The sequence below is a fragment of the Polypterus senegalus genome, chromosome 13, assembly GCF_016835505.1.
Source record: "Polypterus senegalus isolate Bchr_013 chromosome 13, ASM1683550v1, whole genome shotgun sequence".
Taxonomy (NCBI): Eukaryota; Metazoa; Chordata; class Cladistia; order Polypteriformes; family Polypteridae; genus Polypterus; species Polypterus senegalus.
The window spans coordinates 130,955,590-130,980,572 of record NC_053166.1 but is presented as its reverse complement, the minus strand read 5'-3'; the positions used below and the strand labels follow the sequence as shown (position 1 = coordinate 130,980,572).

General features: G+C 42.5%; 1 protein-coding gene across 1 annotated transcript in view; it reads left to right on the top strand.

The window, feature by feature from the left end:
* mad1l1 (mitotic arrest deficient 1 like 1) overlaps positions 1-659 on the top strand; it is an 898,611-nt gene extending 897,952 nt beyond the window's left edge. Inside the window, exon 18 of the mRNA XM_039774048.1 lies at positions 1-659. This exon is cut by the window's left edge and continues 40 nt beyond it. Coding sequence (XP_039629982.1) covers positions 1-119 — 119 coding nt within the window. The 3' untranslated portion in view covers positions 120-659.
* The last annotated feature ends 24,324 nt before the right edge of the window (positions 660-24,983 follow it).

Genomic DNA, 24,983 nt, shown 5'->3' with positions numbered 1-24,983 from the left:
CCAATTTCTCCCGCTCTCTGACCGAACTGATTGAGCTACACCTCTTCCACCAGAACAGCATCCCAGCATTCCTCAGTGCGGTGACCCTTGACCTTTTCAGTCGCCAGACTTTTGCGTAGGCCTGCTGCCCTTCTTCCTGGGAGGCATTGAAATGCAGTGGTGATTCAGCAGAGGCCATATTTGTTATTTCTTCACTACTTGCAGTTAAGGCCATGTTTATAGTCGTATGTTTTGTTCTTTTTCTCCCTGTTACATCTATAAATGTGATCAAATGAGCCTTTTATTACATTTAGGCCCAGATTTCTCTTAATACTGTAATTATCATGTTAAGAAAGAGCAGGGACAGTTTTCCTAACATTTTGCAGTTTGATCTGTTTTTTTCTGTTAATTATGAAGTTAAATGAATTGTTTAAGGTTATGCATTTTACCTATTATATATTACTGTGTGTAATTCCATTTGAATAAATAACTGGAAAGAAAGGAAGGACACCAATATTTGAAAGTAATGGTGGGGGAAGGTTTGTTGTGTTCAAATGCGTAGCTTCTAATAAAATAAGAAAAAAAATCCTTCCTGTTTTTCATTTTGTTATTTTGGGCTTCATAATTATTAATCATTGGTATTTCCATGAAATAAAATGAACCAAAAATATTTTTAAAAATGTAGTTTGATTTCTTGGAATCTGTTTAACAAGCTCAATATAGTTTAATTTAGGCAGCATTCGAGATGGCCTTGGAAGCTCTCTGAGGTGCCGCTTTATACTACACTTACCTGGTAATGTGCTCTTTGAGTGTGCATTAAAGCATTCTTGACTTGTTAAGAAATGAAAATAAAATAATCAGCTTGGGAATGTGTCTTAAGATGATGTGTCTTCATTGTTGAAGAGTCAGCCAACAGACTTCAGACTCAATGTAAAGAGTGTCATCAACTGCATTTGTAATTAGTGCACCATTTTGATGGCACTTGGGAGCCATGGCTGACCGTACGTTACATTCACACGAACACAAAGTAAATCCCGGGACATCTGAGCACAGAATATAGGTGTATCACCATGGAAAATGCTTTCCATTTCACACTGACCCTAAACTTTAGACTCTTTGCTTATGTGGGAGCATATACTCCAAACTAGTGTTCTATAACACCTTCACCTGGAGAACAGCAGTGAAGGCAATCTGTTCATTTATTCAATATGACATAAGTAGCTAATAAGTTAACAAATGCCATAAGAAGCATAGGCAGAAGTACAATGAGCGTTCAAATATAAACAGAAATTTATGAGCTGCACTTTTTTTTTTTATTGAATACGATGAATCAACTTGCATGCTGTTTTTCTGTGTAGTCTCCTGCCACTGTAATCCACTTGCTCCAGTGCTCAGAAAGCTTCTAAATCCCATGAGAACAGAAGTCTTTTGACTGCATGTTGACCCTTTCTTGCACAGTGTCAATAACCTCCTCATTCAACTTGAATTTCTTCCCTCCTAAAAATTCCTTAAGTGGACCGAAGAGCTGATAGTCCCTCTCTGAATGACTTGCACCAATCATACACTGTAGACTGAGAGAGACACTCATCCCCAAACTGATTTTTAAGTCTCAAATAAATTTGAGATGGAATGACTCCTTCATTTGTCAAAAACTGAATAATAATGCACTGTTCAACACTACTGTGTACCTCCTGCTCCGACATGTTGATTACAACTGACAGGAAGGGGGGAAAGAGCAGCTAGCAATACTAACGACAAGTTCAGAGATGCATCTGTTTGTCCAATGAGTCGTATCTGCCTTGCACTCTTTATAAGAACAGAGCCTGAAAATTCCTTTTTATAATTGAGCACCCCTCGTACTATCCAGAGTTCACACCCTGGACTCTTGTAGCTGCTGTAGTTTTAAGGTGGTCCGTCACTCTAGTTGGTGCAATTCTTTGTTACAGAACCTGTCTGAAGACACACAGCAGCTTCTGTCTTTCTCAGATATAAAGAAGTAAGGACCTGTCACACAGTTATGGCCTGCTGTTTTTTTTTTTAAGTGTTCGGTCTACTAAGCATGCCCATCCTGGGAGTGCTGAGCCATGTCTCCTTTTTACCCTTTTAAAACCCTCAGTAAGTAATTATCAAACCTTTTGTCAGATATTAAACAATTAATATTTTGAACCTTAACCTAATGAAATAAGAATGCTAAACAAAGGCAAACTGTTAAACCTTAACCCAGTCGGGCAGTTCCAGTAATGTCTATGTAGCAGTTCAATCTGTTAGTTAGTTCAGCCTGTACATCGGAGTCCATGTAATTCCTCCCGTGGGTGTACCTCCATCATCAGAATGGTACAATTCAGTTGAAAGTGATGAAAGTTCCAAATTTTTACCTACATATCACTGCATCCACCAGAAACTCTTAAACATATCCGAAATGCAACAGATGAACTTTAAAGAAAATGTTGACTTGATACCCGCAATGGTCTGCATAAAAGTTGCTACACAGCCAGTTACCTGTTCAGCGTGAAGCGATGGCCCTGATCTTAGCAAACTGATGTAGTACTGGCTTAAGACTGCTGCTAAAGCTCAAACTGTTAAAGGTAATTTTTATCAATACCGTATGCCATAATGCCAGATTGCAGTCAGTCCCTCTTATGTCCACCTAGGAAGGTAAATTGGGGTTTGAAAATAAACAATCTAGACAAACCATCACAAGATCTGAAAACACCTTTGAGCACAAGCTTCCTGTTAACTGCAAGTGCTCCATTTTTTGTTAGTGTTGTGTTTCACTCTTCATTTTTCACTTTACAGATCTTGTTTCCAATCATGGCCTTGCCTATACTTTGTACTGTCATAAGTAACATAAGCCTAAAGTATTTTTGATTGAGTTGCCTGATTTTTTTTTTGTCCAGCACAATTTCTTAACTTATGAATTGCCAACAGTGGCATGATGTCATTTTAGTGTTGACTAAGCTGACAGTGACTTGTGTCTCCATCTTGGCAGAGTGGGCTGAGTATGTTCCTTGCTTCCCGAAAATTTGTTGATTGAAAACTTTAGCCCTGCTTCATCCAGAAACTTTTGTTCTGTTCCATTGTTTCCAGTTGACATATAAAAGTCAAAGAAAGTGAAGCATCAGAGAAAAGGTGAACTCTCCATCCATCCATCCTCTTCCGCTTATCCAAGGTCGGGTCGCGGAGGCAGCAGCTTGAGCAAAGAGGCCCAGACTTCCCTCTCCCCGCCACTTCTTCCAGCTCTTCCGGGAGAATCCCAAAGGCGTTCCCAGGCCAGCCGGGAGACATAGTCCCTCCAGCGTGTCCTGGGTCTTCCCCGGGGCCTCCTCACGGTTGGACGTGCCCGGAACACCTCACCAGGGAGGCGTCCAGGAGGCATCCTGATCAGATGCCCGAGCCACCTCATCTGACTCCTCTCGATGACGAGGAGCAGCGGCTCTACTCTGAGCCCCTCCCGGATGACTGAGCTTCTCACCCTATCTTTAAGGGAAAGCCCAGACACCCTGCGGAGGAAACTCATTTCAGCCGCTTGTATTCGCGATCTCGTTCTTTCGGTCACTACCCATAGCTCATGACCATAGGTGAGGGTAGGAGCGTAGATCGACTGGTAAATTGAGAGCTTTGCCTTACGGCTCAGCTCCTTTTTCACCACGACAGACCGATGCAGAGCCCGCATCACTGCGGATGCCGCACCGATCCGCCTGTCGATCTCACGGTCCATTCTTCCCTCACTCGTGAACAAGACCCCGAGATACTTGAACTCCTCCACTTGGGGCAGGATCTCTCCCCCAACCCTGAGAGGGCACTCCACCCTTTTCCGGCTGAGGACCATGGTCTCGGATTTGGAGATTCCCAGCCACTTCACACTCAGCTGCGAACCGATCCAGAGAGAGCTGAAGATCACAGCCTGATGAAGCAAACAGGACAACATCATCTGCAAAAAGCAGTGACCCAATCCTGAGTCCACCAAACCGACCCCTTCAACACCCTGGTTGCCCTAGAAATTCTGTCCATAAAAGTTATGAACAGAATTGGTGACAAAGGGCAGCCCTGGCGGAGTCCAACTCTCACTGGAAACGGGCTCGACTTACTGCCGCAATGCGGACCAAGCTCTGACACCGTTGTACAGGGACCGAACAGCTCTTATCAGGGGTCCGTACCCCATACTCGAGCACCCCCACAGGATTCCCCGAGGGACACGGTCGAATGCCTTTTCCAAGTCCACAAAACACATGTAGACCGGTGGGCAAACTCCCATGCACCCTCCAGGACTCTGCTAAGGGTGAAGAGCTGGTCCACTGTTCCACGACCAGGAAAAAACCACACTGTTCCTCCTGAATCCGAGGTTCACTATCCGACGGACCCTCCTCTCCAGAACCCCAATAGACTTTTCCAGGGAGGCTGAGGAGTGTGATCCCTTTGTAGTTGGAACACACCCTCCGTCCCCTTTTAAAGAGGGGACCACCACCCCGGTCTGCCAATCCAGAGGCACTGTCCCTGATGTCCATGCGATGTTGCAGAGACGTGTCAACCAAGACAGTCCTACAACATCCAGAGCCTTAAGGAACTCCGGGCGTATCTCATCCACCCTGCCACCAAGGAGTTTTTTGACCACCTCGGTGACTTCAGTCCCAGAGATGGGAGAGCCCACCTCAGAGTCCCCAGGCTCTGCTTCCTCTTTGGAAGGCATGTTAGTGGGATTGAGGAGGTCTTCGAAGTACTCCCCCACCGACCCACAATGTCCTGAGTCGAGGTCAGCAGTGCACCATCCCCACCATATACGTGTTGACACTGCACTGCTTCCCTCCTGAGACGCCGGACGGTGGACCAGAATCTCCTCGAAGCCGTCCAAAGTCGCTCTCCATGGCCTCCAAACTCCTCCCATGCCCGAAGTTTTGCCTCAGCAACAACCGGCCGCGTTCCGCTTGGCCTGCCGGTACCTATCAGCTGCCTCCAGAGACCCACAGGACAAAAAAGTCCTATTGGACTCTTCTTTCAGTTTGACGGCATCCCTCACCGCCGGTGTCCACCAACGGGTTCGGGATTGCCATCACGACAGGCACCGACCACCTTGCGCCACAGCTCCGTCAGCCGCTCAACAATAGAGGCACGGAACATGGCCCATTCGACTCAATGTCCCCACCTCCCTCGGGGCGGGTTGAAGTTCTGCCGGAGGTGGGAGTTGAAGCTACTTCTGACAGGGGACTCTGCCAGCCGCTCCCAGCAGACCCTCACAACACGCTTGGGCCTACCAGGTCTGACCGCATCTTCCCCACCATCAAGCCAACTCACCACCAGGTGGTGATCAGTTGACAGCTCTGCCCCTCTCTTCACCCGAGTGTCCAAGACATATGGCCAAGTCCGACACGACCACAAAGTCGATCATCGACCTGAGGCCTAGGGTGTCCTGGTGCCAAGTGCACATATGAACACCCTTATGCTTGAACATGGTGTTCTTTATGGACAATCCGTGACGAGCACAGAAGTCCAATAACAAAACACCGCTCTGGTTCAGATCGGGGGGCCATTCCTCCCAATCACGCCCTTCCAGGTCTCACTGTCATTGCCCACGGAGCATTGAAGTCTCCCAGCAAAACGAGGGAATCCCCAGAAGGTATGCCCTCTAGCAACCCTCCAGAGACTCCAAAAAGGGTGGATACTCCAAACTGCTGTTCGGCGCATACGCACAAACAACAGTCAGGACCCTTCCCCACCCGAAGGCGGAGGGAGGCCACCCTCTCGTCCACTGGGTAAACCTCAATGCACAAGCTCCAAGTCGGGGGGCAGTAAGTATGCCCACACCTGCTCGGCGCCTCTCACCGGGGACAACTCCAGAGTGGTAGAGAGTCCAGCCCCTCTCAAGGAGATTGGTTCCAGAGTCACAAGCTGTGTGTCGAGGTGAGTCCGACTATATCTAGCCGAACCTCTCACCTCGCGCACTAGCTCAGGCTCCTTCCCTTCAGAGAGGTGACATTCCACGCCCCAAGAGCCAGTTTCTGTAGCCAGGATCAGACCGCCAAGGTCCCCGCCTTCAGCCACCACCCAACTCACACTGTACCCAACCTCCTTGGCCCCTCCCATAGGTGGTGAGCCCATGGGAGGAGGACCCATGTTACCTCTTCGGCTGTGCCCGCCAGCCCCATGGGTGCAGGCCTGGCCACCAGGCACTTGCCATTGAGCCCCACCTCCAGGCCTGGCTCCAGAAGGGGGCCCTGGTGACCCGTGTCTGGGCAAGGGAAAAAGTCGTCCAAAGGTTTCGCTCTTTGTCTCATTCCTCACCTAGGACCAGTTTGCCTTGGGTGGCCCTACCAGGGGCATAAAGCCCCGGACAACATAGTTCCTAGGATCATTGGGACACGCAAACCCCTCCAGCATGATAAGGTGACGGTTCAAGGAGGGGAAGGTGAACTCTTCATGTTCTTAATGCTGGCTTACACCTGCTAAATGAAAAAACAAACCACTAAAGAAAGCCTGCTAAATCGAAATAGGACCCTGATGCTCATGGTATTGTTGTTGCATTTAGTGGAGTGGAATGCAGGCAGCCGAGGTGTCCTTTTAGCCCATGAGATGATCTTTTTTTTGGCTAGGATATGTGTGCTGTTTTACAACTTTGGGATATATTTGTTTTGAGAGTCCTTCTGATCAAATAAGAATCCATGACATAACATTCTTTAAATCCATTTGGTTTAACTCTAGAATTTCCAAAGCCTACGAAAAAACTCATAACTCCGTCCCACCTTAAATCCCTTCGCACCTCTCCGTCAGCGTCTTTTGTCATGTAAATATGTCAATAAGCAGCAAGCAGCCTGTTATCACATCCCCCATGTAAGTAACATATAAATGTTAATGTTTTGGGCACATACACCGTCCAGATCTAAACAATAGCGTGGAGAGTCACTCATGCATTGAAGAGTCTTTAGCTGCAGGTGGAAGCTGCCGTCGCTGTACTTTGTATATAATGTTATTTACCTTGATTTATTTACTTATCTTCCTAAAGTCACAAGTAGACTGCAGAGCTTCCCGTGTACATATACAAAGTACAGCAATGGCAAAAGTGCGATGTGCATTCTTTCTCCGATGTAGAATCCTCATCTGAATTCACCTCTGTTATAGGACGTCTTTATGTGAAAACAGCAGTGTCAGATCAGGGGAAGCATGAACGCGACTGAGAGAATAAAACTGAATAAAAAAAAAACAAAACAAAGTTAACCTTTAGTATCATATATTTACATTAGCTGTTACAGACTCAAATCAAATATATGTTTTTATTCTAAAATAGTAAGAATAAGACCAGCTCACTTCCCAAAGCAGTGTCGTCCGTGAAGTTTTGATTACCAGTCAACAGTTGTTACCGTTACACCACCAAAGCAGTCATATCAAAAGGGTGTTAATGTCGCACCCTAACTCAGGTTTTTTTTCTGCAGTTATATTCTTGAATAGAAGCCCACTTGTTGTTATATTTGTACCTTTTGTGAAAGTGTTTATTTGATATTTGGACTTAAGGCTTCACACATTATACACTTCATGTCTACATTTTGTCAATTATTACTAAAACATAAAAAAGTTTCTGTTTTAACTATGTGTTTACATAGATTGTTGTAGACACGGAACACACATGAAATGCATGTGTTCCAAATAACAATATAGTAGTTACTCTAGTCTATACAACTCTAAGCAACTGACACAAAGATAAACAGACTTGAGCTGAGAAAACTGTGCGGCGGTGGGGGGATGTGATAGCAGGCTGCTTGCTGCTTATCGACACATTTACAAGACAAAGGACGCTGATGGCGAGTCGCGAAGGGATTTAAGGTGGGACGGAGTTATGAGTTTTTTCATAGGCTTTGGTAATTCTAGTGTTAAGGATGTGAGGCGCCTGTCTCCGGAACATTAGAACAATCTAGACGAGAACAGGCCATTCAGCCCAACAAAGCTCGCCAGTCCTATCCACTTGTTAAAGAAAACATCAAGTCGAGTTTTGAAAGTCCCTAACGTCTTACTGTCTACCACACTACTTGGTAGCTTATTCCAAGTGTCTATCGTTGTTTGTGTAAAGAAAAACTTCCTAATGTTTGTGCGAAATTTACCCTTAACAAGTTTCCAACTGTGTCCCCGTGTTCTTAATGAGCTCATTTTAAAATACCAGTCTCGATCCACTGTACTAATTCCCTTCATAATTTTAAACACTTCAATCATGTCACCTCTTAATCTTCTTTTGCTTAAACTGTAAAGGCTCAGCTCTTTTAATCTTTCCTCATAATTCAACCCCTGTAGACCTGGAATCAGCCAAGTCGCTCTTCTCTGGACCTTTTCTAGTGCTGCTATGTCCTTTTTGTAGCCTGGAGACCAAAACTACACACAGTACTCAAGATGAGGCCTCACCAGTGCATTATAAAGGTTGAGCATAACCTCCTTGGACTTGTAATCTACAGATCGTGCTATATAACCTAACAACCTAACCTAACATTGGGCGCAAGGCTAGTGATGCGGTCTAAAGATGTGGTGGTAGTTCGTCATTGGGCCTACTTACGCAGCCTCTACTGTAAAGGGCAAATGTTCAATACATTTAAAGAACTTATCTTTGAAAATGTGTCTGAAAGAGAAAGCCTGCACAGGCCATGACTGGCCTCAGAATTGAGACCCTAGATGCCACATTGTGAGGCAGCAGCACAAACCACTATACCACTATGCTATGCTAATTTGGCTAAACACTTGATGGAGTTTTCTGTTAGTTAAGAGCCGAAAAATGATCGGTTTAACATCAGGTGTAATTACCCGTCCCCAATAAGTTTCAGTAGTTATCACGTTATTTTGTCTAACTTGCCAAATATATGCAATAAATGTGTATGTTAAAATAAGTCGAAGGTAGTTTATACGAGAAACATTCAAAAAGTTTCCACACTTTCGTATTTTCGTTGGAAACGGTGAAGGCACGGGAGGAGTAGTAATTGGGCATAAAAAAGTTGGTACGACTCTGGAAAAATTGGATCGCAAAGGAAGGTGACTATGTAGAAAAATTATGTCATTTGTTTTTGAAATTCTTAACAAATAGAGTTAAAAAAAAAGTGCGGAAACTTTCTGAATGTCCCTTCGTATGTATCAAGCAGTGAGACTTGCAGGCCAAAGGGCAGTTCTGATTACTCTTCACCTTGTGGAAGGCGGCCCAGAGGCAAATGCATGCTAAATGATAACTGAAGGGTGGTTTTGTTTTTTCAGTCGGGGTTATCAGCCTTTTCAATCATAACATTAATTTTCTTCTCCTGTCCTTATCTCTTTCAAATAGCAAATTGAAAAAAAAAAAATCGGCGTCTTCAAATTAAATAAATAAAGATAAAAATAATGTACATGATAATCAAAGAAAACGCAGAGCACAAATAATGCAGTACATATTTTATATTTCACAATATTTGTCATTACGTATAACAAATACAGGCAGTGTTGTCATACTTAGTATAACAGTGGTGATTGCAGACTATCTGTGAAAAAAGACTGAATGATAAACTTAATTTAAAAAACGGTTTCAGATATATTCTGTTAAGAGACGTTTAAGCCTTGGCACAGGAAGCTGGCTGCCAAGCTGTTGGTTGTTTACAAATAAAAATGAGAGTTTACTTTAAAGTTCATTTTGTTTGCTTTGAGCTCCAATGATCTGCTGTAAGACCCTCCATTTTTGTCTTTCCTGCTTTTTCTTCTTAATGGCTCACAGATCTCTGAACTAGTGGCAGAGGTCCGTTATTTTAGTTTTCTGTTTCAGTCTTAGCCATGCTGTAAATAGGTTTAAGTTTTTAGTAGTAATTTCTCTTTCTGTCGAGACTAAACATTTACTGCTGGCTTTGATAGTCTCAGAACTTATTTTTCAGTGTTTTCCTAGCGATGCATTGTTTCGTATTGCAATGCTTTTGAGCTTTGAATAAGTTCAAGCTGTACAACTATGAGTTAAAATATTTAGCACAATGTCTCCGTAATGGAGCTCACAGTGGCTCCAAAAATCACAGACATGACTAAACACAAAGTGATCCCAATTGCCTAGAAACGTCTCGGTGACTGACAGGTTTAGTGACCACCAAAAGAGTTGGATGGGAAAGTTCAAAATAACAGCACATTTGTATGGACTGCTGCTTTGCAACAACAATCAAAGTGTCATTTCACTGGAAATAACCACAGGCCTAATAATGGGAAGTCTGAAATTAAAGTACCACATGCTTTGCTTTGGAAAATCTGTCCATGTTCAGTGGGAGAGGAAAAACCTGCAAGTACTCCAGTGTGCTGTGGCTCTCACTGGGAGTTTTAAGAGAGAAAAGCACTGTGGGAGGCTGGTGGATTTTGAGTTTGATCAGCCATGCTGAAAGGAAACGGTTCAATGCGGTGAGTGCTCTAAGTTGAGCTTCATTTGCTGATGCACAGTATGCTATTAGATCACCAGTAAATGACACCTGAAATCATACCTGGTGGACATCATGTATCCCACTTTAGTTGGAGGTGGCTTGGAAAAAAACAAATTTGCAGTTGAAAGTTACAAAATAGAACCGCCTGTAAAATCCTGATTATTGAGCAAATAGCCCTCATGGGTATCAGTTAACAAACTGCCAGCTTTGCTTATGGCAGAGTTAATAATTAGCAAGACCTCCCCTCCATTGTCAGAATGCCACAGTTTAGCAAATTAACTAATGGACGGCTATTGTTAGGTTCCATTTATGTTGACCACTACTTTGTTTTCTTGTCTGTTTAGACAAATCTGTGTCTTTATGTGTACTCATTACATAAAGACTCCATTGGCATTTACCTGGAAACTTGTCACAGTACCCTGTGCCTGCAGTGGAGGGCGCTATATAAACCTAAACTGAATTGGCATGAGCTTTATATACCTGTCCCTGCAGCTTGTGATCCTCACATGCTGGATTATAACAAGGCCACTGAGCCACACGTGCTGTAAGAAACAGAATAATACAATTCATCTCCAATAAAAAGAAAGACCGAAATAACACTTTGATATTTATTACCAAAAACGATGCAGGGTGAGACAGCCAAGACAAATAGATATGCAAAACAGACGTAGCCTCCCTAAGTTTGTGTAGAGGTGTTTTTTTTTCCATTGAATGCCTTATTTTAACCATTTCTTTCATCAAGCAGCTTTTCTTTTCAAATGAATATGTGGTGTCACTGAGCACTCTGGGTCCTGTGGTGTTGAAAAGACCTCAAAACTGCATTGCTCTTTGAATGTTTGCACTCTCACACTTACTGAAGAGAGAGGCCTGAGAGTAAACTGTGAAGTTCAGGAGTGGAGAAGAAACATCGCAGAACTTTGAACAGATGACCTCACTGAGTCAGGACCAGAGTCCTCCAGGACTTGGCCTTCCTAAATCTGCTGAATCCTGAAAGAGGGGGGAAACCACAAAGAAGAGCCATCTCTTGAGAACCGTGGTAAGACAATCATACAGTTCAGATTGATCTCGCCTTTCAGGATTTTATTTCTTGTGCAAATTAGAAGATACAGCAGCTTGACATTCCTAGCACTTTCCAGTTGTTTCTAATTATTTCTTAGCCTTTCTTTTAACAGATTTCTGACAAACTTGCATGAGGAAGTGAAGTGCAGAACTTTGTTAGCAGGAGCTGAGTAAGCTGAACCAGCAGTCCTTGCAGGTGGGCCTCTCCAGGGGCTTCATGCATAACGCCACGTGTAGAATTCACACTAAAACATGGCATACGGAGAAAAGCGGAAATGTGTGTGCACACAAAAAAATCCAGATGCATAAATCTGTGCGTATGCCAACTTTAATGTTCTTCTGCTCCATAAATCCCAGTCAGCGTAATAAGTAACGCTCGTGCACGCGCCTGTCGCTCCACCCTGTCTCCTCCCAGAATGACACCTCTTTGAATATGCAAATCAATATGAATAGACCCTCATGTTTTGCGTTCTGTGAAAAGACAATGGCAAAATCACAAGGAAAAGGAAGAATTTCAGCAAATACTAAGTACAGGCAAGGAAAAACGTACTATTTGTTGGTTTAAGCAGTGCTATAAACAGCAAAAGGAAGTTGATCGAGTGACAGAGTGGCGGAGAAACTGGAAAGTTCAAGTTCAGAAAGTCTCACAGTGCCCAAAATAAATAAGAAGTGGTCAGATATCAAAGTTGCCGTGAAAAGGCGAGTTGTGGCCCACCGTCTGAGTGTCATATGAAATCGTATTAAGGTACAAAGAAAAGAAAAAAAAAACTGGGACACTGTGAAAAAAAGGTCAAAATTTCCACTTTAATCACGTAGTTTACTTTGTCACTAAAGTAGAACGTCATAAACGTCATCTTAAAATCGTTTAATAGTTTCTCAAATGCCATCGTAACTAAAGTAGCACGTTAAATGCTTCATATTCTATGTACTCTTACGTGTGTGAATCAGTACATGCTTCTTAAACAGGCTTTCTGTTATGCCGACAGGACACAATACATTACATTCATGATGTTACAGCTCTCTGAACAATTCAAATACTGATAAATAAGATGCATACTTGAAATCATTTTCATGATGATAGAAATTAAAGCATGTATAAAACAGTGGTAGTGACAAGCTGGCTTCCCTTCCAGAGAGAGTTCCTGCCTCCCACAAGATGCTTGCTGCGCCATGTGCGACCCTTGATAAAATCATTTATTGCAGCCCCCGATTCCTGTCCTTCCTTTTCTTTCTCCAAATAACCAATCGCCACAAAATCAACTCTGTAATAGATGTAAAGCCATTAGAATGCCTATTAGAACGCCGATTCTTCAAAACTTTTAAGGAACATTGAAATATCTTTGTAGTACATGTTTAATTATTCCCTCCATCTATCCATCCAGGGTAGCGCCAATCCCAGCAAGCATGCAGCTCAATCTCTGGACAGGGCACCAGTTCATCGCTACCGCTGTCCACCGTATCCACACATTTAATTATTAACAGTATACATTATTTAAATTAAGTTAAAAATGTATCTGTCAAATGTAATATATATACTTTAATGCATTTCATCTTTGAAATGATATCAACAGCTCCACAAAGATAGCACATGGAAATCTAAATCGACTTAGAAGCCAATCATCATCATCTGTAAATACTCGCTCTCAATTCAATTGAATTCCTTTATTGTTATTGTATGGTACAATGAGACTCAATATGCAAATCCTCCATAAACTTATTTTCCTATAAAATGGTGAAATAACAATAATGATAATAATAATAATAGGATTAAAACAGTGAAAAATATACAATATGAAAGCATAAGTGGCTCAGGTTGTGCAATATTACAACTATAAGATAACAGTGAGGAAATTGTACTTATAAGTACAAACAGTTCTATTGGGAGCACTTGATGGACTGATTGGGTGCTTTTATAGCTCTTGGGATGAAACTTTCTGAACAGCGAGGTCGCTACTTGAAAGGCTCTGAAGCGTTTGGTGAATGGGTGAAGTTCAAATAGACTGTGCGCATGGCTGAGGCAGCGTGTGCTAGAAGCCCTATCCCGATATTTCTCCCCACTCTTGACACAATCTGCTGTAGAGCTTTCCGATCAGCTGCTGTAGAGCTGTGATTCCACACTCCAATACAGTGGGTTAAAATACTCGATATGAGGTTACTTTCAGTCTATTTGCTAAAACCACGTCAAGGATGTGAATCTCAAAAATAAAGGGAAACCACACAGGAACTAGCATTGCTTTGATGCTGGGGGCCGGCAGTTTGCAAAACAGAGCAGGGAACTTGCGTACGTAAGGGATTGAGCTGGCGTGAAAATACGCCTGGCTTTACACAAGTTTTTATACATCGCAATGTGTTTGGAAATGGGCGTACACAACATTTTTGTGCATGCGCACCGTTTATACATGAGGCCCCAGGTGAGCTGGACAAAGCGATTGCTCTTTATTTGACAGTTGTATTTGTGTCTTTCATTTAACTATGCATATATGTTAGCATTTTTCGTCAGGCCGGAGTCTTGTCATAGGACCAGAAGCAGCCTGCATCTACCCTAACAGCATCAATCACAAGACAGGATACAGTCATACACACACACAAACACTCTCCAGGCTTACAGTGCCAATAAAATAAAATATTTACTCCTTGGAAGTGTTCACATTCTGTTGCTACAGTTGATGTCAGAAGTTTCCATACACTTCGGGAGAATTATTTAAAACACACTTTATGAGCCCTCCACAGATTTTATACTAACAGACTGCAAATTTGGTATATCCTTTAAGACATCTACTTTTTGCAGGGCAAAAGTATTTTTTTCCAACAATGTTCACCATGTTAATAGTTTGTTAATATAAAATCTGTGGAGGGGTTATAAAGTGAGTTTTAAAGAATTCACCCTAATTATTTAAAATCACAAACAGGACTTTGCACAATACGTTGGCAAGCTCTGTAAGCCCTGCTGGATGATGCCCGACCTGTTGCTGCATCCAAACGGTGCCGTCTTTCGCCTTTATGCCTGGTGCAGCAACGTTGTTCTTGTATGTGAGTGGATGTGGTGGGGAGGGCTTCTGTTCTCTTTCTCCAATGTAGAACCCTCAGCCTTAGCTGAGTTCACCTCTGTTATAGGACGTCTTTATTTGAAAACAGCAGTGTTGGATCGGCGGGAGCATGAACGTGACTAAAAGAATAAAACTGAATTTTAAAAAAAGCTAACTTTTACAAATACCATAAATTTACACCGGCTGTTAGAGACTAAAATCAAGTAGTAAGAATAAGAGCAACTCACTACTCAAAATGGAGGTGTTTGGGATCGAACCATGAACATCTTCATTACGAGTCAGCAGTTCTTACCACTGCACCACCAAAGCGGTTGTATTAAGGCCGTGTAAATGTTGCACCCTAACGCAAGTTCTTTTTCTTCAGTTATAGTCTTGAGTAAAAGCGCACTTGTTCTGTTATATTTGTACCTTTTGTGAAAATGCTTATTTGATATTTGGACTTCAGTCTTCACACATTATACACTTCATGTCAAAATTCTGTCGTCAGTACTAATACATGAAAAATGTTTGTCTTTTAGGTATGTGTTCAACATTTCTTACATTTCCTGTCACCCTACACTTACATAGATCTTTGTAGACACGGAACACACATAAAATGCATGTGTTCCAAATAACGATATATTTACCGTATACAGCTCGAGGTGTCTTCCTCCCAGATAATCAAGTCTTGAGCTGGGAGAACTTTTTGCCCTTTCTTTGGCGGTGGGGGGATGTGATAGCAGGCTGCTTGCTGCTTGTGTTGATCAACACATTTACAAGACAAAAGACGCTGACGGACAGGTGTGAAGGGAAGTTTGGCCGGGATTATGTTTTTTTTTTTTGTAGGCTTTGGTAATTCTAGTGTTAAGAAATGGAAAGAGTACAGCACTGCTAGAAATCTGTCTAGAGCAGGCAGGCTGTCCACAAAAACCGAATGACAAAGAATACTAGTGAGGGAGACCTGTAAGAACTCTGAAGAAGTTATAAGCTACAGTGATTGAGATTGGAGAGACTGTGCACATGATACCTGCTGCCTGCCACTTTATGAAAGGCTGTCAAAGAGAAAGAAAGCCACTGTTAAAAAAAAAAAGCAAAAAAAAACGGACATGACAGATTGGCTAGAGGTTTGTCAGAAGGCATGTCAGCTGAAGGCTCTATGGTCCGATAAGGCCAAATTGAACTTTATTATCAAATTATCTAAAGCAAACCAAGTTCACCATGACGCCTGGTGATTGCAGCATCATGCTGTGAGGATGCTTCTCTGCAGCAGGCCCTGGAAAGGTTGTGAGGATGGAGGGAAACATGAATGCAGCACAATTCAGAAAAATCTGATGAAGTCTGTAATAAACCTGCACCTCAGGAGAAGATGTGATGTCCAGCAAGACAACAACCCCGAGAATAAAGACAACGCTACACAGGAATGGCTTAAAAACGGCAATGTTATTGTCCTGGAGTGACCAAGTCAAAATGCAGAGCTCAGTCCAACTGAGAATTGTGGCTGGACTTGATAAGGGCTCTTCACTCAGGATCTCCACACTACATGGCTGAGCCTGAGTTTTGCAAAGAAGAATGGGGAAAAAAAACCTGCAGTGTGCAGATGTGCAAAGCTGATAGAAAAAGACCACAGCACACTCACTCAAGGCTGTCATGGCTGCTGAAGGTGCATCTACTTTATAAACACTGACTTGAAGGAGGTGAGCACTTATGGGATTGATTATTTTATGTGTTGGATTGTAATTAATTTACACCGCAATGCAGAGATTTGTTTTTGACATTAAAGAGTGTTTTTCTGTTGGTCGTTGTCAAAAAGCCAAATTATATCAACTGTGATTTAAAGTTGCGTAATAATAATATGTGAAAACCTCTGAAGAGGTAAGTGCTTTAAGTCCTCCCAAATCCACACTGATGACACAGACAGGACTTCAAGACAAGTCTCCTAAAGCTCTGAGGCACTAGTACTAATCATTGGGCCACCATTTTGGTTTAACTGTGCTGTTATTGGTATAAATGATTCTTAGACTGTTTATATAAAAGCATGTCTATAAGTGTGATTGTGAAAGGTCATCCTCAATCTCATGGGTTGGTGAGCTGGTCGATACAGAAGAGCAGGCCTAAGCATAGATTAACAGGTCAGATGCCAATACAGATACAAGTCCACATTTGTGGCACATGAGAAAGGGGTCTTGATATTCTGTACACACACAAACACACACACACACACTCACTTTATATCTCAATTCCCCACTACCCCCCTAACGCACTAGTCACTGGGAATTTGCTTAGCTCTGCTTTACTGAGATCCTCCTCACAATCATTTTTCTAAACAGCCAATTTTTCACAAAGACATCAATGGTTTGCGGGCTCATGAATGTGAACTCAAAGTAAGTTATGTTTAGGATTGTCCAGATTAAAAGAGCTGGAGGAAAGCAGCCTCTTGACCCCCAAAACTATAAAGTGATGATGAAACAGAATAATTGCAGTGAAACCCTTAATGTCTTTTCGCTGCAGTTGGTCATCCAGAGGAATCACGACATATCTGGTCATCTTCTGGATACCATATGTACAGAGCGGCCCCTTTCTGTTCTTGCTGCATTGGGCAGAGGGCTTTTAAGAATGCAATTCACTTCAGAGATCTTGAAATAGCTGAATGTATTACAGGTGCCACTTATTCAAGAGTACTGAATTTTAATTTGAACTTAAACACTTTTGTAAGCTGGGATAGGAACACAGATGAAGTGATGTATTAGTCACAGATGTCTGGCAAACTCCATTTAAGTGGCCTTTTTTTTATAAAAAAAAAAAAGAAATTCCTTGATGACAGAGTGTTCAAATATACTACTCAAAAAAATTAAAGGACCACTTTTTAATCCGAGTATAGCATCATGTCAATGAAACTTCTGGGCTATTGGTCTGGCCAGTTAAGTAGCAGGGGGGTTGTTAATCGGTTTCATCTGCTTTGGTGTTAATGAAATTAATAACAGGTGTACTAGAGGGGCAACAATGAGACGACTCCCAAAACAGGAAAGGTTTAACAGGTGGAGGCCGTTGACATTCTTCCCTCCTCATCTTTTCTGACTTTATTTTTTCACTCGTTTTGCATTTGGCTACATTTAGTGTCACTATTGGTAGCATGAGGTGATACCTGGACCCTACAGAGGTGGCACAGGTAGTCCAACTTCTCCAGGAATGCACATCAATACGTGTCATTGCCAGAAGGTATGCGGTGTCTCCCAGCACAGTCTCAAGGCCATGGATGAGATTCCAGGAGACAGGCAGTTACTCTAGGAGAGCTGGACAGGGCTGTAGAAGGTCATTAACCCATCAGCAGGACCGGTATCTGCTCCTTTGGACAAGGAGGAACAGGTTGAGCACTGCTAGAGCCCAACAAATTGACCTCCAGCAGGCCACTGGTGTGAATGTCTCTGACCAAACAACCAGAAACAGACTTCATGAGGTGGCCTGAGGGCCTGACATCTTCTAGTGGGCCCTGTGCTCACTGCCTGGCACTGTGGAGCTTGATTGGCATTTGCCATGGAATACCAGAATTGGCAGGTCCCTGTGCTTTACACAGATGAGAGCAGGTTCTCCCTGAGCACATGTGACAGACCTGAAAAGGTCTGGAGAAGCTGTGGATGAATGTTATGGTGCCTGTAACATCGTTCAACATGACCGGTTTGGTGATGGGTCAGTGATGGTCTGGGGAGGCATATCCATGGAGGGAGGCACAGACCTCTACAGACTAGACAACAGCACCTTGACTGCCATCAGGTATCAGGGTGAAATTCATGGACCCATTGTCAGACTCTATGCTAGGGCAGTGGGTCCTGGGTTCCTCCTGGTCCACAACAATGCCTGGCCTCATGTGGCGAGAGTATGCAGGCAGTTCATGGGGGATGAAGGAATTGATACCATTGACTGGCCTCCACGCTCTGCTCGCCTGACCTCAATGCAATATAACACATGTCAGATGTAAATATAATCCAGCTAAATTACATAACCGGATAAATTAAATATATGAAACGCATGTTAAAGAGAATCTTTGAGAAAACTAGCAGTACCTTTACACCAGCCAGGGGCCTCAAATATTAAAATCTTGTAAAGCTTTTACAGATTTAGTCTCTGTTCTGGCTGTTCCCCCTACGTTTAAATTTATTACCTTATCAGGTGCTTTTATCCAAAGCGACTTACAAAATAAGGTCAACATAATTGAGTAAAGTCTGGGGGAATGTTTAGGAACAAGTGTTACAGAATTGATCGTCACAAGTGAAGAACTCTAAACCAAGCATAACATCACAAGCCTAGTTTATCTTCCCTTACTTATAAGAACAAAGCCATTATCAAGTAGACAGAGCAAGTGAGTTTTCAGACCCTTCTTAAATGCAGGGAAGGAGTCAGCAGCTTGGATGGAGGTGGGCAGCTTGTTCCACCAGCTAAGAGCTACAAATGAAGGTGGCAACAATGTTAATAGGGTGGGAGATGGAGATTGCGTACAGGACCCTGGGGTGTGGAGCGCCAGTCCTTGGAGACTTGTATACCTGTCCTCCCAGCACTTCCAGTGGAACAACAGGAATGAGAGAAGTGAAATCTGGAGAAAAGTGCTGCTGGTGTTGCTGTATTTCCTGGAAGGATCTGTGCCTCAGGTAGAGTGCAGATTGACAGTTCTACTAGCCCTCAGAAAAGAAAGGCTCTGAAGGGTTTGATTGACAAAGTAGGTGAGGATTTTGTCCCTAATTGAATAATATTCCCCCTATTAATGAAGTGGAAGTCTTTCCACTGCCAAGTCCAAGTCCTTCCATTTATATTTTCCTCTTATTTAACTGCTGAAGGGCATCATAACCAGCCCACTCTCTTTGAGCCCATTAGCAGCTCCATAAGGTCATTCTGGACAAAGCCTGTCTGGATTATGTGATCCCAATGAAAGTTCCTGCAGTTATCTCCCACGATAACTGATGTGGGTGAGGTTCTCAGTTTTATTAATGGGATATGAGAATAAATTAAGCATAAAATATATCAAAGAACTCCCACAGCAGTCAGACTGGGATGACACATAAAGTGATAAGGCTCACAATAACACCGCCACTTTAGGTGCTTCATTGAGTTAACGTCGTAACCCTATTTTTACATATACATACATATAATATATATTTGCATTTCTCCTTTTTTTTTTTCTCTCAGATGACCATTTCATTAGCTTTTGAAGTGAACTGCTCTACTTTTCTGATTGGGGAAATGACCTGTGATAAATAGATCTGATGAGATGTGACGCACAATGAAGGTGACTTTCACCCCCTAACTGCCTAGCTAATGTGTCATTCAGATGTTGAGTCACCTTTCGCCGCAGTCTCTTCACCTTCTGAACTCTTGCAACCCCAGCCGTGTCCTGCAGTACTGTATGTGAGAGCGTGTATCTGTCATCCAGCCAGGGGAAAAATGTGTCAGCTTTAAACAAGACCATTGTCCAAAGTGCTGACAGCAAGAAGGTGGTGATGCACTGACATAAAAATGATACTGATGGGAGCGCATACAAGTTAATGATCAGCAAGTGTGTCATTGTCGGAGAATGAGTAGTCTTGTCTGCCTTTTTGATAGCTGGGGAGTTAAATCTCTCCTGGTGTGTATCAGTTAAAATCATGTGTCTTGAAGATATTTATTGTTTTAGTCGTTCACAAGTACTCCATGTCTCACTTCCCTGTCAGTAAAGAAAACGGCAAACCTCAATATTAAACGTGACAAGGCCACAAGGGACAGTCAGACGAGAGGACCTCTGTTAATTGTTCTATCCAAGTCATGATATCAGAATTGTGCAAATGCAGTCATTTTGGCTCCACTGGAACTGTCTACAGGCCACCAGGGCTTTGGCTAAGATGGCCCTAAGGTGGCAAAATGTCAGCTGTCAAATGAACCAGGATGTCATAATAGGATTGAGGGGAGGAAGTGACACTACAGAGTGTCAATGAAACTGATGCAGTTCTTTAGATGAGAGCTCATCATTGTGAAAAAATCTGCATGTGTAGTGCTTAATGGCAGGCATAAAGACACTGCAGTGAGGGGGCCTGTATGGAACCCCAGGTCTGCACAACTTTGTCAGAGGGCATGTTGTAGAAAGGACAAAGCTAGACTGCAGATAAGCCGAAAGCCACCTATTAATGCAAGATGCACTGCTGCTTAAGTGCTTGATTTGGCCCTTGTCAGTCGCTTGGATCCTTAACGCTTGCCTATTTTTCCTGCTTCCAACACATCACCATCAAGAATTGACTGTTCACTTACTGCCTAATATCGATCTTTTCAATCTACATGCTTCCAGTAGGTCAGATTATCTCAAGGCATAATGTGAGCTACCACAGTTATGCTAACAACACACAACTCTATTTATCAATAGCACCTGATGACCCTAACTCTCTTAATTTACTGACCCAATGTCTGTCTTGTGCTTCTGAGTGGATGAGTAGTAATTTTCTGAAACTAAATAAGGAGAAAACAGAAATCTTAATAATTGGCAAAAATTGATATAAGGAGGATATTAGAAATAAACTTGATCCATTAGGCTTAAAAGTCAAGACGGGGTAGAGAATTTAGGGATAATTATTAACTCTGACCTGAATTTTAAATCGCATGTTAATTCAATCACTAGGATAGCATTTTTCCACTTAAGGAACATAGCAAAAGTTAGATCCCTTATAACCTTGCAAGATTCTGAAAAATTAGTTTTTCAGCCAACTAGATTACTGTAACGCACTCTTCTCAGGACTACCTGAAAAAGATATCAATCAGTTACAAGTAGTGCAGAAGGCAGCTGCCAGAATCTTATCTAGGAAAAGAAAATCCAAACACATCTCTCCAGTTTTGCTGTCACTACACTGGTTACCTGTGTCATTTAGAATTGACTTTAAAATACTGCTTATGGTTTACAAAGCCTTAAATAATCTGCGCTCCATCCTATATTTCAGACAGCCTCTCACCTTACACTCCAAATCGTACCCTTAGATCTTCAAATGAGTGTCTGCTTATTATTCCAAGAGCTAAACTTAAAATAAGTGGTGAGGCGGCCGTCTGCTGTTATGCACCTAAAATCTGGAATAGCTTACCAATGGAAATTTGTCGGGCTAATATGATGGAGCACTTTAAAAAAACTGCTAAAACTCATTATTTTAACATGGATTTCTTAGCTTCATTTCAGTGTAATCCTGATATTCTCTGTATGCATTTAATTATCATTTTTATCATGGCTCCGCAATCTGTACTAGCCCCTGCTTTCTCTGCTGATCTTTTTCCAGTTTTCAGTGGAGGCCATCTGCGCACCACCACCTGATCAAGGCACCGTGCAGTCCCTACATTGATGGATTGAAGGCCAGATGTCCACATGACCATCATCTAATTCTTCTACGTGAAGCCTGAACACCATGAGGACCGATTGAGGTCATTTATGTTGGGTAAAATGCCCAGTGGGGGCTTGGCGGTCTCTTGGCCTCGGGACTCCTGCAGATTTTGTTTTGTGTTTTTTTTTTTTTTTCTGACCTCCAGGCCATTGGACCTTACTTTATTCTTTGTTATTTAGTATTGCCTAATGTTTTATTTTATAAACTTTTCTTTCTTCATCTTGTAAAGCACTTTGAGCTACACCATTTGTATGAAAATGTGCTATAGAAATAAATGTTGTTGTTGTAATATATCCCACCCCTTAAAAGGTGCCATTATATCAAGGTAATTAATGTTGATCCCATCATTTGTCTGAAGTTTTAATGTTGACTGATTGGTCCTTATAGACAGGCTAGTTGTTTTAATAAAACTGCAAAGGGGGTCTCACTTCCCAGAAAACTGAACATGTCATTCTTACAGTGGACGCCAGACAATCCCCCCCACCCTGTATGCTTTTCTAGCCTATCACAGAGCACACTTGTGCCCACCTGATACGCTCATGCCAGACCAGTGTAGCCTGTGAACGTTCAAATCTGAATGAGATATAAAATTCAACAAGCTCTTCTTCTCCTTCCATAGCTATTCCCAGTTTTTATGAGGTCACTATTTTTTTTTGTCTTGAAGTCAGTTCATTCATATTGAAAATTAAGTTCTGAGTCACGGTGAACAGTATGTGTAATAAAAAAGGTAATCTGCTTGCTTTTGAATGTGAAAAAACATCCTGTATTTCATAAAAATGATTCAATTTATCTCTATTATAAAAAAAAAAAAATCTTGGCAGGGAGACGAGGCGTGATCTTCTCGGAAGACAATTTGACATCCTGCGAGACAAGGCAGTGAGACAGAAGGATAGCTGCTGTACAGGCTTTTAAATGATCGACGCACAGCGCGACAAGCAGAACACGCACCTCAGCAGCAGCAGCAGCACAAAGCCAGCAGCTGATCCGTCCGCTTCCCCTTAGCGTGTGTTCAGCTCCCAGCCTTCACAACACAAGCGGGAGAGACGCGAAGTGGCAGGAGCATAGCGCGCTTCCATGGTGGGGGTTGAGTGAAACAATCGAGACCTGATCATCTCAGAGAGACACTTTGATGACACGCAAGACAAGACATTACAACCTTAGGAAGCAAAACCCGTGAGATGGTGACTTTTGCACTACTTACAAACTAATTAAAACAAGTTCACGTACATCTAACCAAGCAGTTGCTGGAATGCTTTAGGCAGACACACTTCATGTGCTTCCAGCTCTTAAAACAACAACAAGCAGAACACACAGCTCGCCAGGAGCAGCAAGCCAGCAGATGATCCGACCACATCTCCTTAGCGTGCATTCAAAACCCCAACCCCCCGCCTTCACAGCGCGAGCGGCAGAGACGCGAAGTGGCAAAAGGACAGCTGCTGTACAGGCTTTTAAATGATCGACACAAAGCGTGATAAGCCGAGCACGCAGCTCGCCCGCCAGCAGCAGCAGCAAGACATCAGCTGAACCGACTGCAACTCCCCCCATCACAACGCAAGCAGCATTATGACGCCCTGCAAGATAGAGATTTTACCATGCCCTGGGGTCGGAAATAAAGGACAAGTATTGTTTTTACAAAAGTTTTAAAGTAAAAGTGAAAATAATGCATATGTAACAATTCCCATGAAAATAACAATCTCTTCAGATTGTAAACCAAACCCTGGGGTGGGCGAGTGAAGTGAGCAGCGGGCAGATCCCCCTAGTTTTTATATAAACATAATCGATTGCTGTTAACCCTGCCACCTGATGTCCTGCCTTTGTATGTCAAACCCAGGATTTGGTGGTGTAGACTTCTTCCAGTTCTTCTCCTGTTTTCCTTCCACATTCCCGAATATGTGCAGGTTATCAGATGACCAGGCGACTCGAGACTGAACCCCTGGCAGTGTAGTTGTGAGCTTCACTGAGACGTGTTGGGCTGTTTTCTTGCCTGGCACCTGGTGCTGTCTGGATAGCCTCCGGCTGCCTGAAGCTGAAATTGATGACTTGAGCTTGAGAATGTTATGTTATGAGAGAGAGCGCGAGACGTAATCATTGTTTATTTATATAGCGTCTTCAGGGAGGGCACCACCACAAGACACTTTGGATGAGACAAGGTAAGGTTGTTATCCCTCAGTAGTGCTGGAGCTGGGAGAGTGGCAACATGTTGACTGTTAATTAGTGCATGCAGGAATGAATTTGACTGTACTCTGTACACATGTCAATAATGAATCTATAATCACATACTGTATAAAGATAGTTTAAGTATTATGAAAGACTTATAATCATTTTCTGAATCCCAGATGTGACAGATCAGCATTGTCAGTCACTGCTCTGTGCACTGCCAGCACCTGTGATAATTCAGGTAAAGCAAAAGTCAACAGTATGAAACTCGGACACATAATTGTGATATTGACGGTTTAATTATTAAACTCAACTCCGTTATTTAGTAGTGAATTATTTTTTTTAAACTCCATATCAGAGCAAATCACCAGACCTCGTCAGGTTGTTACATCTTAAATTGAAATGAAGGCAATTAGAATGTCAGCCTTACTCCTGTGTAAAGCTATAACTCTTAATTATGGTGATAGAAGACTTTTATTTTTTAGTGTGCAGTTCAGAGCTTTATGTCTCTCTTTCATTTTGCTTTGTGATTAAGCACCAGTGTTAAAATCATCCAAGATTTACTGTACCGGTTAGTTCACATGGCAGCATAATATACCAAATTTCTTAGGAGAAGAACTACTAACTTTTTTTTTTTGCCTGCAAATGTCAGGTGGTGTAGAAGCAAACATCGGCACCAACCTCCACAGGACAGAAATATTGAAAAAAGAAAAGAGAGCTTAACCATCAATGTCTAACTTCCAAACAACAAGAAAGGTTGTGTTTGTGTCAGGCGCTGCACTTCATATGCATTTTCACACTTTCAAGTTTGCTTTTTGCTTATCTGATAAGGAATAACACTAATGTAGCTCGAATTATCTGCCAAAGGTCTTATCTCTCTCTCTTCTCTTTTCCAAACACTCACCTACTCAAAAAAATCGAACTTTAATGTCTGAACAATAAGAAATGAATAAACAAATGGCAGATGTGATAGAGGCAGGCGTGCTGCTTACTTAGATTTGCTG